This window comes from Phyllostomus discolor, chromosome 1 (genome assembly GCF_004126475.2).
Source record: "Phyllostomus discolor isolate MPI-MPIP mPhyDis1 chromosome 1, mPhyDis1.pri.v3, whole genome shotgun sequence".
NCBI lineage: Eukaryota > Metazoa > Chordata > Mammalia > Chiroptera > Phyllostomidae > Phyllostomus > Phyllostomus discolor.
In genome coordinates, this window is record NC_040903.2 from 74931839 (window position 1) to 74949156 (window position 17318).

Consider the following 17318-nt stretch of genomic DNA (forward strand, 5'->3'; position numbering starts at 1 on the left):
AACATCCATTGTTCTTATAACACAGAAATAAATGCTACCTGCATATTTTTAAGTGCTTTTCTTAACAGAGCAGTAAGGCTTACCTTCAGATCAAGGCTGCTAAGGCTTATGACATCATCATCTTTTGCTCTTCTTTTTCTTTTCTATAAGACAAAAAATATTTCATTCTTAATAGAAGGAATGCACATTGCTCTATACAACTAGAAAAAAAATCACTTTAAGAAGTGAAGCCTTTGACTGTTTTAGAAGAATTTTTTTTATGAGGGACACTCATAAATTACCTCTACCATATATACTGTCCAATTGGCACCCCCGATTAAATCATTTATCTGTGAAGTGATTCCACCCTATTAAAAAACTTACTTATGTAAGGTTTTTCAGAACAATACTCTTACATAAGTCAAGGGCTGCCTATACTTGTTAGAGAAAAAGTAAATGTTTTATACATAAACATTTATACATAAAGGCAACAAAGGTTCTTTAAACAGGAAAACACATTATTTATTCTATGGGAGAGAGGGAATCTTCACTAGAAAAAAAATATTCTTTTATCATGGCCCAAAGTAATTAGCTTGAGGAGAAACTGGTGGAAGTAGAATCAAAATCAAGCAGGACAAGGACAATAGGAAAAAAGAAAGATAAAGTCCAGGAAGAAGCAGGGGAAATATGTGGAGCCTGAAAGTCTCAGAAGCAGGCCAACATGAAAACAACAAAAGAGAGAGCTCCATGAAATTAGAAAACCCATCTGAACCAAGCCTCTTTGTTAAGAGTCCAGGGAAACAACATTCACACCGAAAAGAACAGAAAATTCTCCAAGTTGACTCCTTCAAAAAATAACTAAGCAAAAAGAGACTAAGTGTCAGAACAACACCCCTACAGGGAATGAAGGTACCTCAGAGGGAAATGCTCAGAGAAAAACTGTAACATATTATTTCAAATTTAGGTAAAAGACAAGAAAATGACATAAGACATGAAAAAACAATATAAATCAGACTTAGAAAAAACTAAAAAATGAAGTGACAAAACTCAAGATCCAGAAGATGCAGAAAAGTATAAACAATATGCCGCTAACTTTGAAAAGCAAACTAAGCAAAAATTCTCCATATGTGTATTTTATCTGTGAGGCTGTGTATTTGTAAAAAACTATATGAGCAAAATATAGAGAGAAACATTAACGGTGCTGTTGACATGGATTAGAGTGGAGGTTGGGGATGGAAGACAGACATATACAGCGAGGAAAAATGGAGAGAAAACTGCCAAGTGAAAGGATTGTACTGAGGGAAAAAATGCACATACATGCCCATACTTATGCATTTATATAAAACTGTACATGTGTGTAGGCATATCTATAAAGAAATTTAACAGATTTTAACACATTCTACTGTATTTTCTTTTATTTTAAAGTTTAGCTTTTCATACTTATTCAATCCATCTAGAACATATTTTTGTACATACATGGTATAAGGTAATACAGCCAACACGTCAGCCTACCACTCCTTCATAATGTTTATGATATAGTAAGTTCTCAAATATTAGTGGGTCAATTTCTGAGTTATTTATTTTGTTCCACCAATTTATCCATGCCTGTACCTATATCATACTGTGTAATTATTGTACCTTTAGAACAAAAATTTTTTTAAGATTTCATTTATTTATTTTTAGAGAGGGGGAAGGGAAGGAGAAAGAGAGGGAGAGAAACATCATTGTGTGGTTGCCTCTCATGTACCCCCTACCTGGGACCTGGCCCACACCCCAAGCATGTGCCCTGACTGGGAATTGAACTGGTGACCTTTTGGTTTGCAGGCTGACACTCAATCCACTAAGCCACACCAGCCAGAGCTGGAGTAATAGCTAATACAGTAGGTCATATGATGCCTGACTTGTACATTACTTTTGCTGTTCTGGGTCTTATACTTTTCCATGTAAATTGTAGAATGAGATCTATTATACTCCAATGGGATTTCTATCAGAACTATACTGAATTTACTAATTAATTTGGGGGAGAACTGACATTATTGAGTCTTTTCTTGCCTGAATGTGGTGTATCTCTGTGTAATTAGCTGTCCTGTTCTTTATTAATGCTTTCCAATAGTTTCCATGAAGTCTCAGAGATCTTTTCATAGATTTATTCTTTGATTTTAAAATTGCTGTAACTTCATAAAATAACAGCAATCTTTAAAATTACATTAACTGTTTACTGCTAGTATATATATATTCTATTGATATTTTTTAGAACTTTTATAGCCAGTAACCTTGCTTAAACTTTCATCAGTTCTAATAGCTGCTATTAATTTTCTCTTGGATATTCTATGCAGACAATTATAGTTTTTTAAGTAATGAAATCATACTGTCCTTTCTTTTCTAATTTGTGTATCACTTGTTTTCCTGTCTTACTGTGCTGGCTAGGGGCACTAGTACAACACTGAATAAACATAGTGACAGCAGGCTTTTCTCTAAATTTGAAAGACATGTTTAAATATTTTATCATAATATATATTGTTTGATTAAGGATATTTCTATTCTATTCCTGGTTTGACAAGAATTTTATGGTTGTTGATTTTACTTTTTCCACTCTTACTTTTTCTTCTCTTTGATTTACTTTGTTATTTTTCTAACCTTTTAAGTTAGATGCTTAATTTTTGTTATTTTCTTTTCTTAAACTATGCATTTTAAAGTTATAAATCTTGCTGTCTTCTGGCCAAGATGGAGCTGTAGGTAGATAGATACACTGTGCCTTCTCACACAACCAAAAGAAGGACAACAACAAATTTAAAAATAAAAAACAACCAGAATTGCCAGAAAATTGAACTGTATAGAAGTCCGACAACCGAGGGGTTAAGAAGAAACATTCATCCAGACTGGTAAGAGGGATGGTGACAAGCAGCTGGGGTGGAGAGGACATGTGACAAGGCACCAGCTGGCAGACCAGGCAGTCCCACGTGTGTGTGGATAAACCAGAAGGAACAATGGGGGAATGAAACAGACCATGGAAACCAAGGTTTCAACACAGTGAAATAAAGCCTCAAAACCTCTGGCTGTAAAAACCTGTGGGAACAGTAAAATGACAACAAACTCACAGCTATTAACAACCGAGCCTAAAAAACAAAAGCAAAAATAAACTAAGCAAACAACTAGAACAGGAACAGAATCACAGAAATGGAGATCACATGGAGCAATATCAGTGTGTGTGGGGGGACAGGTAGAAGGGGGGAAGGTACAGAGAATAAGAATCATAAATGGTAGGTACAAAATAGACAGGGGAGGTTAAGAATAGTATAGAAAATGAAGAAGTCAAAGAACTTGTATGTATGACCCATGGACATGAACTAAGGGGTGGGTAATGCTGATGGGAGGATGGGAATAAAGGGAAATAAAGGGCAGAGGGGGAAAAAGGGGACAATTGTAATAGCGTATCAATAAAATATATTTTAAAAAATAAAATAATAAATCTCCCTTTTACAACTCCTTAATAACATTCTGGAAGTTTTAATACATAAACCATGAGATTTTTCTTTTGTCATGGAGTCCACTATGGAAGTGTTTTCCCAAGTGATACCCACCCATCCTGCAGGATATGCAAGGTATGTTCCCTGGAGTGCAGGAAAAAGACGTTAGAACTTTTATTTTTATGTATTTCTTAATCCTTGAAAATAAGCTTTACTAATATTTACTGTACAGATGATGAGTTCATCACTCACATTATATGGTTAAAGATAACAGTGATCTAATCAGATCTTATACAAAGTCAGTCCTCAGGATACAAAATTAATATCCAGAAATCAGTTCCATTTTTATATGCCAATAATGAACTAGCAGAAAGGGAAATTAATAAAACAATCCCACTCACAACTGCTTCAAAAAGAATAAAGTACCTAGGAATAAATTTAACCAAGGAAATAAAAGACATGTACTTGGAATATTACACTGAAGAAAGAAACTGAAAAAATACAAGTACACCATGTTCATGGATAGGAAGAATTAACATCATTAAAATGTCCATTCTACCCAAAATAATCTAAGATTCAACATAATTCCTATCAAGATACCAATTATGTATTTCACAGAACTAGAATATTTCAAAAATTCATATGGAACCACAAAAGGCCCCAGAGAGCAACAGCGATCTTGAGAAAGAACAAGAAAGTTGGAGGAATCATGCTACCTAATATCAAACTATACTATAAGGCTACAGTAATCAAACCAGCATGGTACTGGCATAAAAAGACACATAGATCAGTGGAACAAAATAGAAAGCCCAGAATAAACCTACATTCTTATAGTCAATATTTGACAGAGAAAGCAATCACATACAATGGGCTAAAGACAGTTTATTCAGTACACAGTGAGTTTATTCAATACACAGTGTTGGGAAAACTGGACAGATACATGCAGAAAAATGAAACTAGACCACCTTCTTAACAACACACACAAGAATAAACTCAAAATGGATTAAAGACTTAAATGTTAGACCCAAAACCATAAAAATCCTAGAAGAAAACAGAGGCAGTAAAATCTCGGGCATTGTTCATGGCAATATTTTATCTGATATATCTCCTCAGACAACGGAGACAAAAGAAAAAATAAATAAATGGGACTACATCAAAATAAAAAGGTTTTGCACAGTAAACTACCAACAAAATAAAAAGATAACCCTCAGAATATGATACATGTGATAAGAGGTTAGTATCCAAAATTTATATAAAACTTAGAAAAAAAACAAACAATCCAATTGAAAGACAGGCAGAGGACCTGAATAAACACTGCTCCAAAGAGAACATACAGATGGCCAACAGACATATGAAAAAATTCTCAACATCACTAGTCATCAGAGAAATGCAAGTCAAAACTACAATGAGACATCATCTCACACCGGTCAGAATGGCTATCAACAATAGATCAACAAAAAAGTGCTGGTGAGGATGTGGAGAAAGGGGAATACTTTTTCACTGTTGATGGGAATGCACATTGGTGCAGCCACTGTGGAAAGCAGTATGAAAATACCTCAAAAAACTAAATGGAACTGCCTTTTGACCCATCAATCCCACCTCTGAAGGAACCTAGAACACTAAATCCAAAGTACCATGGCACCCCTGTGTTCATTGCAGTGTTATTTATCATCACTAAGATATGGATGCAGTGCCCTCCCCACTGCCACTGCCCAAGTGTCCATCAGTAGATGAGTGGATAAAACAACCATGGGACATTTATACACTGCTACTCAGCTGTAAAAAAGAAGAAAATTTTACCCTTTGCGACAGCATGGATGGACCTGAAGAACATCATGCTAAATGAAATAAGCCAGTCAGAGAAAGACAAATACTGTATATTTTCACTCGTATGTGGAATTTAATGAACAAACTGAACTAATAAACAAAGATAGACTCATAGATGGAGAGCAGGATGACAGTAATGGGGGTGGTGGTGGTTAGGGGATGGAGGGGTAGAAAGAAAAAAGACTCATGGACACGGACAACAGTATAGTGATTGTGGCGGGGAGAGGGCATAAGGGGGATAATGGTAATAGAAAAAATATAATAAAATTAATTTAAGAATAATAATAAAAAGAAGTCAGTTCTAAACTGTGACACTATCATGGCTATCTGAAATATATGTATTTATGTCCACTATCATTAACCTCACTCTAGGTGAGTATTGTGCTGTGAGATATTAGCTAATAATGGTTGCATAAACATAAAAATTATAAATATATGAGGGGTATATGTTCAAATATTTTTACTGATAGACTTGCAAATCAAGTTTAGAAACACTTTTAAACTTTTTCTGTTTAAGTTTAGCCTCATCAGATAGTAAGGGAAAGGGACCAAGATGGAAAAAGTTTCAAAGGAAAATGCACAATTGCATTAAAATCAAGAGGCACTTTCTGTGAAAGACTATCTGACAAATTAATATATGTAATCAGTATAAGAGCACTGAAATCTTGAATGGAGTCTCCAACAAAAATAGAAATTAAAGACAAAGCATAGAACACAAATTAAGTATGTATTGTTGAACCTAATAGCATATCAATATAGGTACACTAATAAAGTTTGGCAAAGTAGAAATAGAATCATTTTTGCTATTTCACCCAAGTAAAAAAAATATAAGAATTATGCCCTGTTTGTATAGTTCTGGCCAAAAAGTCCATTACGTTTTTTTCCATACAATGGCTCCAGGAGTGGTTATTGGACTTTAACTTCATTTGAAACAATTTTGTTAAATTGTATTGTGGCAGCTGTTATGTCAGCGTGCATTAAAAAAACCCAAACAACTGAGACCTCTGGCCAAGATGGAGGTGTAGGTAGACACACTGTGCCTCGTCACACAACCAGAAGAACAACAACAATTTAAAATCTGACAGAAAATCGAACTGTATGGAAGTGCGACATCCAAGGAGTTCAAGAAGACACATTCTTCCAGACAGGTAGAAGGGGTGGAGATAGGCAGCCGAGTGGATAGGACTCTCGGCAAGGTGGTAGCTGGCAGACCCAGTGAGGCAGTGGACTGTAGAGTGGGGTGAGCAAAACTGTACCTGGCAGTCCCGGCGAGGCGGTGGGGTGCTGATTCCCATGTGGGAAGGGCCCCTTTTTGCTTGTGGAAAGTGAGGGAAGTGACTGAAATCTGGTAGAAAGTGGAGCAAGTGCCATTGTTCCCTCTCAGACCCCTTCCCCACATACAGCGTCACAACACAGCAGTGTGGGTTGCCCCACCCTGGTGAACACCTAAGGCTCCGCCCCTCACTACAAAACAGGCGAGTCAAGACAAAAAAAAAAAGGCCCAAAAGAAAGAACGGATCAAATCTCCAGAAAAAATACAACTAAGTGATGAGGAGATAGCCAACCTATCAGATGCACAGTTCAAAACACTGGTAATCAGGATGCTCACAGAATTGGTTGAATTTGGTTGCAAATTAGGTAAAAAAATGAAGGCAACAATAAGTGAAATAAAAGAAAATGTACAGGGAACCAACAGTGATGGTAAGGAAACTGGACTCGAATTAACGGCGTGCACCAGAAGGAAGAAAGAAACATCCAACCAGAAAAGAATGAAGAAACAAGAATTCAAACAAATGAGGAAGAGGCTTAGGAACCTCCAGGACATCTTTAAACATTCCAACATCTGAATTATAGGGGTACCAGAAGGAGAAGAAGAACAAGCGGAAAAGTTATTTGAACAAATAATAAAGGAGAACTTGCCCAATCTGGCAAAGGAAATAGACTTCCAGGAAGTCCAGGAAGCTCAGACAGTCCCAAAGAAAAGTTGGACCCAAGGAGGAACACACCAAGGCACATCATAATTACATTAGCCAAGATTAAAATTAAGGAGAGAATCCTAGAAGCAGCAAGAGAAAAGGAGACAGTTACCTACAAAGGAGTTCCCATAGGACTGTCAGCTGATTTCTCAAAAGAGACCTTATAGGCAGGAAGGGGCTGGAAAGAAGTATTTCAAGTCATAAAAGGCAAGGACCTACATCCAAGATTGCTCTATCCAGCAAAGCTTTCATTTAGAATGGAAGGGCAGATAAAGTGCTTCTCAGATAAGTTCATCACCACCAAGCACTTATTATATTAAATGTTAAAGGGATTTACCTAAGAAAAAGAAGATAAAAAATATGAACAGTGAAATGACAGCAAACTCACAATCATTAACAACCACAACTAAAACAAAAACAAAGACAAACTAAGCAAACAGCTAGAACAGGAACAGAACCATAGAAATAGAGATCACATGGAGCATTATTAACAGGGGAGTGGGAGGGGGAGAAAGGGTGAAAACGTACAGAGAGTAAGTAGCATAGATGGTAGTAGAAAATAGACAGGGGGAGGGTAAGATAATATAGGAAATGTAGAAGCTAAAGAACTCATAAATATGACCCATGGACATGAACTAAAGGTGGGGAAATGTGGGTGGGGAGGGGGTGTGCAGGGCAGAGGGGAGTGAAGAGGGAAAATGGGACAACTGTAATAGCATAATCAATAAAATATATTTTTTAAAAAAGAATTTCACAATAAGCTCATTCTTTAAAAAATGGCAAAAAGGCAAAAATGGAGAGAAAATAATGAGCATTCTCATGCTGAGAATGATCTTGGTGAGTTTCTGAATTTAAATAAGATTTTTTCTGACCCAAATATTTCAGAAAATGACCTGATTATAACACACTAGAACAAATAAAATAATAATATGGTGAATTTTTGTGCAACTATTTTAATATTGAAGATGGAAGAAGATATGCAACATTTTCAGCATATTATGCTTATTATTTCAACAAAGATAAAACACCACTGAAACACAAAAAAAGATCTGTGCAGTGTATGGAGAAGGTCTGTGACTAATCAAACATGTCAAAAGTGGCTTCCAAAGTTTCTTAGTAATACTGACATTTTGGCTAAATAATTCTTTGCTGTGGGGCTGTGTTATTGGAAGATGCTTAACAACACCCCTTGCCTCTACCCATTAGAAGCCAATAGCAAGACTTAGCTGACATAACTCAAAATATTCAAATCAGTAAAGTTATTGGTGAGATGAAAAATGTGTCTATTATTTTATAGAAAAAATGTAATAGACTTCCGGTCAACCCCATACATACTTTATTTATATGAATACTATGAGGTAATGAGTTTTTAACTACAAAAAAAAATTAATTTTATGGTGTCACTTTGCACAAAGTTAGATGCCTCTGTAAAGTATCATCCTAGAACTAAGAAAGCAGCCTCCCTATACTAAAATGATTAATAACAGAAAGTAATTCATTCCTTATATCTTATATTTTTCAACCATGAAACAAGCTGTTAAAATTAAACATATATATAAATAACTTCATGCTTTATAATATATTCTCTTAACTTTAATACTGGTGGGAATAAAAGAAAGGACTGCATAGAGTTAAAGATGAATAGGTCTAGTACTTTTCAAAACACATTTTATATTTAATTGAAATAATTTCTTTTAGAGTGTTAGCAGAAAAGAATTAAATTGGGTTGCCAAAGATGTTGAGAGAAGTAGACAACTGAGCTGCACATCAGATTGAAAGACAACCCACAAATTAATTATAGTATCTTAAAATTAAAAAAAAACCAAACAGGCATTTACTCACCAAAGTGAAGTCCCAATGGGGGCCAGGTGTTAAAAATGTGAAGGAGCTACCTCTCCTAAGGGAATATCTGTTAATAGAAATTAAAGCAATAAGTAAGTTGAGAGTAATGTCCGTAAAATAAAGCAGTGGGCAGATGAAACACTTTTTCTTCTGTTTCAAAACTATCTAAAGTAGCCTTATAGCCATTCAATCATAGAAATAATAGGGAGAGTATGCAAAAAAAAAAATCAGGGTACAGGTTCTAGTCACTTTCAGAATCTCTATAAAGGTGACAGAGCCTTTATAATATTAGTGGATAGATTAAGAGTATTTAAAAAAAAGTAATTAACCAAGCCAAGCAGAGTTTATTTTAGGAACATATACATGGTTCAATTATGTGAAATCTCTTTATATATTATACTAATAAGTTAAATAAAAACAGTAAATGATGCAAAAAATTATTTGATAAAATTTAACATTCATGCCTAATATTTTAAAAACTAGAATAAAAGGGCATTCTTAACATAATAAAAAAACCTAGATGTATTTAATTTGCATTTCACATTAAATCTCTTTCTTTACCAATTTTTTAGTAATTATGATTTAATAAACCATCAAATAAGATTAAAATTTCACTAGGATTTTGCTCTTTATTATTAAGTGACATATTTTTACTTCTGTGTCATCTATCCATTAAATGTAAAGAAGAGAATCCTTATGACAAACACCTGTCTTCACCTTTATAAAATATAAACCTGTTTATAAAACATGGAGAAATATCACTAGAATAGCACAGAAAAAAAGAGTTTATAAACTATACTTAATTGCTAATTGCTTCAGATGTAAATATAGTTTGTTTTTTCTTCTTTGTGGAAATAAAGATGAAGCAAGTGAGGAAAAAAAAGGCTATTTATTCAGAGCTTGCTAAAGCAAAAGAATCAGCCACTATCACCTCTGTTTAGGCAAACTCAAAAGCAAACTGAGGGGAACCTTTATTGTAGAAAAGAAGGAGTTTCAAATGTGTCTTGACTGGAGGCTATTGGCAGGCTAACTAGGAACAGGGCATTTATTGTGATTGATTGGGGTGCAATTGGCTTGCTCTGGTTGGTTCTAACTCAGAAGGGAGGACAAAAATTAGGGAAGCTAGCAGTCATTGATCAAGTCTGGTCATCTGGGGCAAATGTTACCACTTAGCTTTCTGGATTATCAGTCCATTGTCCATTTGTATAGTCTATACCTCACCCTTGATCCTCAAGGTCTTTGTTTACTGTAAATTACAGAAACACCACAGATGGTGGTTTTATCCTACAAGAATTTATAAATTTAAATCAAACACAAGGGCTTCTGTAGTTTATGAAGCTAAATAAAAGCAGAAGATTGTTTAATTTTGACAAGAAACACAAGGAAAAAGGGCTACAGGAGAAAGAGGGTGTCAAAACAGCTTCACAGAAGAATTAATAATTAAGTAACACAAAAAGTTGCATCAAAAAACCCCCAGTAATTAAAAAAGCATAGAAGAGCCAGGAAGGCTCTTTGGGCAAAGGTAATAGCACATGTTGAGGAGTGAAATGAATTAAGTGCAGGAAACTGCAAGTAGTTCCTTGTTTCATAATCTAAAGAAATAAAGGCTAGACCATAATGAAAGGCCTTACATACAATCCTTAAAGAATATAAGCTTGATATCAAAAATGTATGGCAGCTATTAGGTATTGAATTCTAAGTAAGGAGAACGGTGGATTGGAAGAAGGCAAGACAGACTGGTCATGAAGATCAGTTAGGAAGAAGCTCCAATACTGCTTATAATAGATGGTATGGGGATGAGTATTGCAATAGCAGCAAGATTTGAGAAAAGAAGCAGATTAGAAAGAGGGTATGATGACAAAGTGGGCAGGTTTTTCCTTTTTCTTGTCATGCCTGTTCAGTTACTACCAAGGTTCTTCACATAGTGAAATATGATGCCACTAGTAAAAATTAGACATAAATGCAGAAAGGTCCTAAGGTATTTAAAGCAAATTATTTCATAAGTAATTATTTGAGAAAGATTTGTTTAGTAACAAAAATTTAACCAGGTAAATTTTAAATATCTAATTTGCTTTATTGAACTATTAATGAATCAGGCAGCATCCCATCTAGCAAATAGAAAGAAACTCCAGGAGTGCTGAGTGAAATAGGTTTTTAAAGACAGAAAGGGGGCGGGTGGTGTGGGAGGGACTGACAACATTATTAGTGAAGAATACATTGTTTCAGGAAAGGCTACTCTCCTGAGCAAAATGGAAGAGACCTATCAGCAGATTATCTCACTAGTGCTAACCAGATATTCCATAAGGACTAGTTAAAGGTTACATTCCTGGGAAGTTGAAACTGCAATAAGTTTAAGTAATAAATCTTGGTTCCCTGAGGTGGGGTTTGGCACAAATGACTCCATTTTAAGTCTGTTGTTTTGTTACAGGGTGCAGCCAAGAGGGGGGACCCCAAATGGGCATTTGAAATGGGGTCCAGAACTTAAGGTGTCCAGGAGATTTTAAGGTGTCTTCACCCCTTCCCCCACAGGTGTGAGTTGGGGAAAGGGGCACACAGAGCAAGAGCATGCAGGGCAGCTTTGCAGCTAATCCACGGGGTGGTCATTTAACATACCTATAGCCTTTGGCTGGTTGCTTAAATATGCTAAATAGCTATGGCCAGGCTCTGAGCCAGGGGAATGGAAGTAACTTCCCCACCAAGACATAATTGGGGGGCAGGTCCCCCGAGTTACAGCGCCTATGTGGGAGCTGGGAGAACCATGTGCAGCCCTGAAAGGTGAACCATGCACAGCCCTGAGAGGAGAACCATGCTGCTTTAGGAAGGAGAATCATGTGGCAGCCCTGAGAGAGAACCACGCGGCCTTGACAGAGTGGAGACTCCCGTGGCCCTGGGAGAGAGGACCATGCGGCCTTTGCCAGAGTGGGGACCCCAGCAGCTTTAGAAGGGGGAACCACCACCTGGTTTTAGCCGAGATCCCGGAGGCTCAGCTGAGGGTGCCAGGAACCCAGGAAGTCTCCCAGTCGAGATGGAGTACTAACTGGGAAGAACCAGGGGACTGCCTGAGCCATGGACTTCTATTTCCTTTCCTGAGATACTGTACTCTGGACTAGGCAAAGGGGGAAGGAAGGAAGGACTGTGTCTGTTTGTGGGTGTTTTTAGGGACTTTAGGATTTTTGATGAAGACATTAGGTCACTATTTGAAGTTTGTATAGCATTAAATAAACATTTCCTTTCCTTTTCACGAATCTCTGGCGTTGAGAGACGTCTTTCCTAGGGCGGCGGACATAGCGGACCCAGGCCTTCTTTCAATAATAGTATATCGTCCCAGGCCCCCCTTGTTTGTTCTGTAACAGTTTCTCTTTAACTGATTAAAAAACTTAGTAAGCCTCTTATTACTCTTGGAATCCAATTTTTTTTTTTTTGAGGGGGCCTCTTTAGTGGAGCAAAATAACTTAAAAAATTATTTTGCCACTGCAGAAAACTTAAACAACAATGAATCAGAAAGCAGTGTGATTTTTGGTAAAATACTAGAATATGGTTTTTAAGTGAAATAAAAAAGAACATCTGAAATACATTATAATTCATATAACTAAACAATACATAACTATACTATTATAAACAAATGCTACAAAATTATAAGAAAAACAGGACCTTCATACCACAACTCTACAGATCACACTTTTAACAAAGTACTACTCTAGCTAAGTGCTATCATATACCACATGGTTAAATACAGTCTTCAGTGAGGACTGAGCTGAGAAGCAGCAATTATGATTTCTTAGATTATTTTTAATCTAATAGAAATATTATTCCAAGTAGTAATCATAGTGGCACTTAAAATGTTCAATAAACACTGGCTTTCAGGTATAAGAAAGTGCTAAGGAGAACACAAAACCAAAGCTATTATTTCTTTATTCCACAGAATTAAGCATACTGACTTTACAATAAATTTGGTGTCTGAAAGCTGGAAAGAAAAATAGTTCTTAGGAATTTTAAACAGGGAAACAAACCGGAAAAATATTTCCAATTGGATGGCAAGATTCTTTCCAGCACTAGCTACACTCAACTTTACAGTGATGCTATTTTCTCCCATTTCAATAACAAGTACCTATTTATTTTGAATACCCATGGAAAAAAGTAACCCCTAAACAAACTGTGCCCAAAAAGCATGTGAGACAATGCCAACTTTCAAAAATCTTGTAAAGACACAGTCATTTTTCACAGGGGTCAGACTCAAAATGTAACAGCTATTTTAAATCCTTGTGGGAAAATTTTTTTGATTTCATAAAGCATTATGATTAAAACTACCCTTTCTAGAAGATACAAAATACAGTCTATTTAGAGGGAAGTTTCAAGGATAAAATATGTGGTGGTCCTTGATCTTTTCAAGAATTTTTGTCCAATCTCCTTTTTTATACATCCAAATAACATTTAAGACATACAATAAATAATATATGAGAGGACTAGCTTGGTATACAAAACTGTGTTTCCTATTAACCCCTTGTGATTATTCCCTGGACTCATACTTCCTTTTGTGTTATTTGGTATGTTTTCGAATGATGTATATTATTTTTGCACAAAGACAGTTTTAGTCTAAACAAAGCATAACTGCAATGGTAAAGTTGATGTGCAAAAAGAGAATCATCCTGCTAATGCATCCTTAAGTCAAATTATATTTCCAGATTGATTCCCTTGAATGGTGGCATGAGAGATCCCCTTGATCTCTCCTTGAAGTTTCAACAATTTGAACAGCTATAACTCAAAAAAGGGTTCCCTGCTCAACATACAAGCACACCTGAGAGATCTGTGCATTGAAATATCTAAAGGTGGGAAAGTGGGAGCTAAAGGGAGAGGCAATGAGATAAGCTGAGGCAAGCTGTGGATGCAGCCCAGCAGCAGAGCTCACAACAGGGTTCAGCTTGGAGAGGGAAGGAATCCGGTTGTAGCTGGGGCTCCCCTTCAGCAGAGAGAAGCAAAGAGATTTGATGGGCATTCCTGCAGGAACGAGTAGCACAAGCTGTAGGTGGGCCTAGAGACCTGGGAAGGACACAGCACCAGAGCTGCAGCTGCTATTTTTGGGTGGTTGGCATTCCAAGTAGAGTAACAAAGCCATGGAGCCCAAAGCTTGCCTCCCTTCACCCTTGGTGTCCAACTATAGAGCACATTATCTGCAAACCCAAGAACTGCTACTACAGAATTGCTCTTTACCCTGAGCAAAGGGTTCATTTTGTGACCAGTTCTGGGGTAGGGGTGCAGGGAGACCCTGCAGAGGTCAGAGGTCACCATTATGAGGAAGGCAAAACAACCAAGGAACCAGCCAGTTCACACAGCCCACTCCACTCCCATGCATTGTAGTTACACTGTCAGTTAACACCTGGCTGAGATTTCATAGAGCTAAAACAATGAAAACAAAAACAAACAAAAAAACCCCAAAGAACAAAACTTGTGATTTAGCACCACCTACTGGAAAATAAGGGACAGATTTATTTGTATTAATCTGCTAGCAAAATGCCACTTAGACATAGATGTCTAGATAGGGAACGGATCCACCAAATACAATGAATAACCAAGGTAGCGAGGAAGCTCAGAAAGAAAATGAAAATTCTCCAGCAAACGAATTTAAAGACACGGAAATAAGTGATATAAATGACAGAGAATTCAAGATTGCAGTTCTGAAAATACTCAACGAGATGTGAGAAAATACAGACAGGCAATTTAATGCACTCAGAAAACAAATCAACAAACAAAACGTGTACTTTCCCAAGACATTGACCTTTAAAAATCAAACAGGAACTCTGGAGATATAAAACTCAATAAAAGAGATCAAGAATGAATTAGCAAACGTTAAGAAACAGAACAGACCAGATAGAGGAAAGGATTAGTGACATTGAACATGGAAACCTAGAAACGAGGCAGAGGGAAGAGCGAGACTTGAACATACAGAAATGAAATGAAAGAACTTTATGAGAACTATCTGACTTCATCAGAAAAAACAATATAAGAATGTCAGGCATATCAGAAGAAGAAGAGAGGGAGAAAGAATGGAAAACCTATTCCAACAAATAGTTGATGAGAACTTCTCAAACCTATGGAAAGAGCTAGATTCTCAAATCCAAGGAGCAAAAAGAACACCTACTTACTTTTTTAATCCAAAGAGGCCTTGTCCAAGGCACATTTTATGAAAACTGAAAAACTGATGACAAAGAAAGAATTCCCACAGCAGCCAAAGAAAAGAAGAACGTAATCTATACCAGAAAGCCCATTAGGTTATCATTGGACTTCTCTGCCGAATTCTACAGCCATAAGAGAATGGAACCAAATATTCCAACTACTGAAAGAGAAATGACCAGCCAAGAATAATATATGCAGCAAAGTTACCCTTTAAATATGAAGGAGAAATAAAGACTTTCCAGACACACAGAAGCTGAAGGAATTTATCACAAGGCCTTAACTGCAGGAAAGACTCAAGCAGGTCATTCTACCTGAAACAAAAAACAAAAGGTCACAAAATACAAGTAAAAACACCAACAGACTTACAGCATAAACAGGAATGGTTTGTGACAACAAAAACATAAAAGTGGAGGGGATAAAGGCCTGAATTTGGAAAGGAAGATAGAGATTAGATGCATTCAGAAGAAAAAGGTCTAATATATATTCATATATATATATATATATATAAAAGTTTATTTTTCATAAACATAATGGTAACCACAAATAAAAAACCCAACATGAGACACATAGCTTAAAAAAAAGAAAACAAAACCAACAGAAACACAAAGGGAAAGAGGCAATGGAGGCACAGAGCTAGCAGAAAACAAAAAGACAAAATGGCCACAGGAAATCTTCATACATCAATAATTACCCTAAATGTTAATGGACTTAACTCACCAATAAAGAGGCACAGAATAGCAAGCAGTCTAGATAAAAAAAAAACAAAAAACAAAAAAAAAAACAGAACCCAATCATATGCTGCCTTCAGGAAACACATCTAAGCTGCAAAGACAAAGTTAGAGTGGAAAATGATTCTCCAAGCAAATAACCACCACAGAAAAGCAGGTGTAGGCATACTTACATCTGACAAAAGAGATTTTAAGATAACAAAAGCAATTAGAGACAAAGATGGACATTTTATAATGATCATGGGGACATTACATCAAGAAGATATGACACTTAATATATATGCACCCAATCAGGGAGCACCAAAATATATAAAGCAATTAGTAACGGAAGTAAAGTGAGAAACAGGCAAAAACACAATCACAGCTGGGGACCTTAATACTCCATTTAGAGCTCTATATAGATCATCCAAACAGAAAATCAGTAAAGAAATATCGGCCTTAAATGACACACTAGACAAAATGGACAAAATTCACATTTACAGGCCCTTTTATCCCAGAACATCAGATTATACATTAGTCTCCAGTGCACTTGGAATATTCTCAAGGATAGACCATATGGTGGGTCACAAAATCAGACTCAACAAATTTGCGAAGATGAAATCATACCAAGCATATTCTCTGACCACAATGTTTTGAAATTAGAAATCAGCTGCAAAAAGGAAGAAGCCCACACATACATGGAGATCAAACAACATAGTACTAAAAAAGACTAGGTCAAAGGTGAAACCAAAAGATAAACGAGAATGACAATATGACATATCAGAACTTCTGGGATGTAGCAAAAGCAGTAAAGGGAGATAAATTTAAATCATTAGGTCTATCTCAAGAAACAGGGGAAATCCCAAGTAACCAACCTAACATTACATCTTAGACAAAAGAAGAATAAAAACAACCTAAAGTCAACAGAAGAAAGGAAATAATAAAAATCAGAACAGAACTGAATGAAACAGAGAACAAAAACACTACACAAAAAAACTAATACAACAAAGAGCTGGTTCTTTGAAAGAGAAGTTATCACAGACATTATGAATATATGAAGGATCATACTAAAATACTATGAGAGACTATATGCCACCAAATTCAATAACCTAGAAGAAATGGATAAATCCCTAGAAATACATAATTTCCTACAACGAATCATGAAGAATTGGAAAACTTAAATAGACCAATCAACAGTGAAAAAATGGAAACAACCATCAGAAACCTCCCCAAAAATAAAAGTCCAGGACCAGATGGCTTCACTAGTGAATTCTACCAACATTTGAAGATGATTTGATACCTATCCTTCTCAAACTCTTCCAAGTAATTGAAGAGGCAATACTTCCTAA

The 17318-nt window shown here is 36.2% G+C and overlaps 1 protein-coding gene across 1 annotated transcript in view; it reads right to left on the minus strand.

The window, feature by feature from the left end:
• The window catches only part of NET1 (neuroepithelial cell transforming 1), a 49356-nt gene that overhangs the window by 26303 nt on the left and 5735 nt on the right, over nt 1–17318 (minus strand). The window contains exons 2-3 of the mRNA XM_028505945.2: nt 9092–9158; nt 84–143 (exon numbers count right to left, since the gene is read on the minus strand). Coding sequence (XP_028361746.1) covers nt 84–143; nt 9092–9158 — 127 coding nt within the window. The remainder of the gene's footprint in view (nt 1–83; nt 144–9091; nt 9159–17318) is intronic.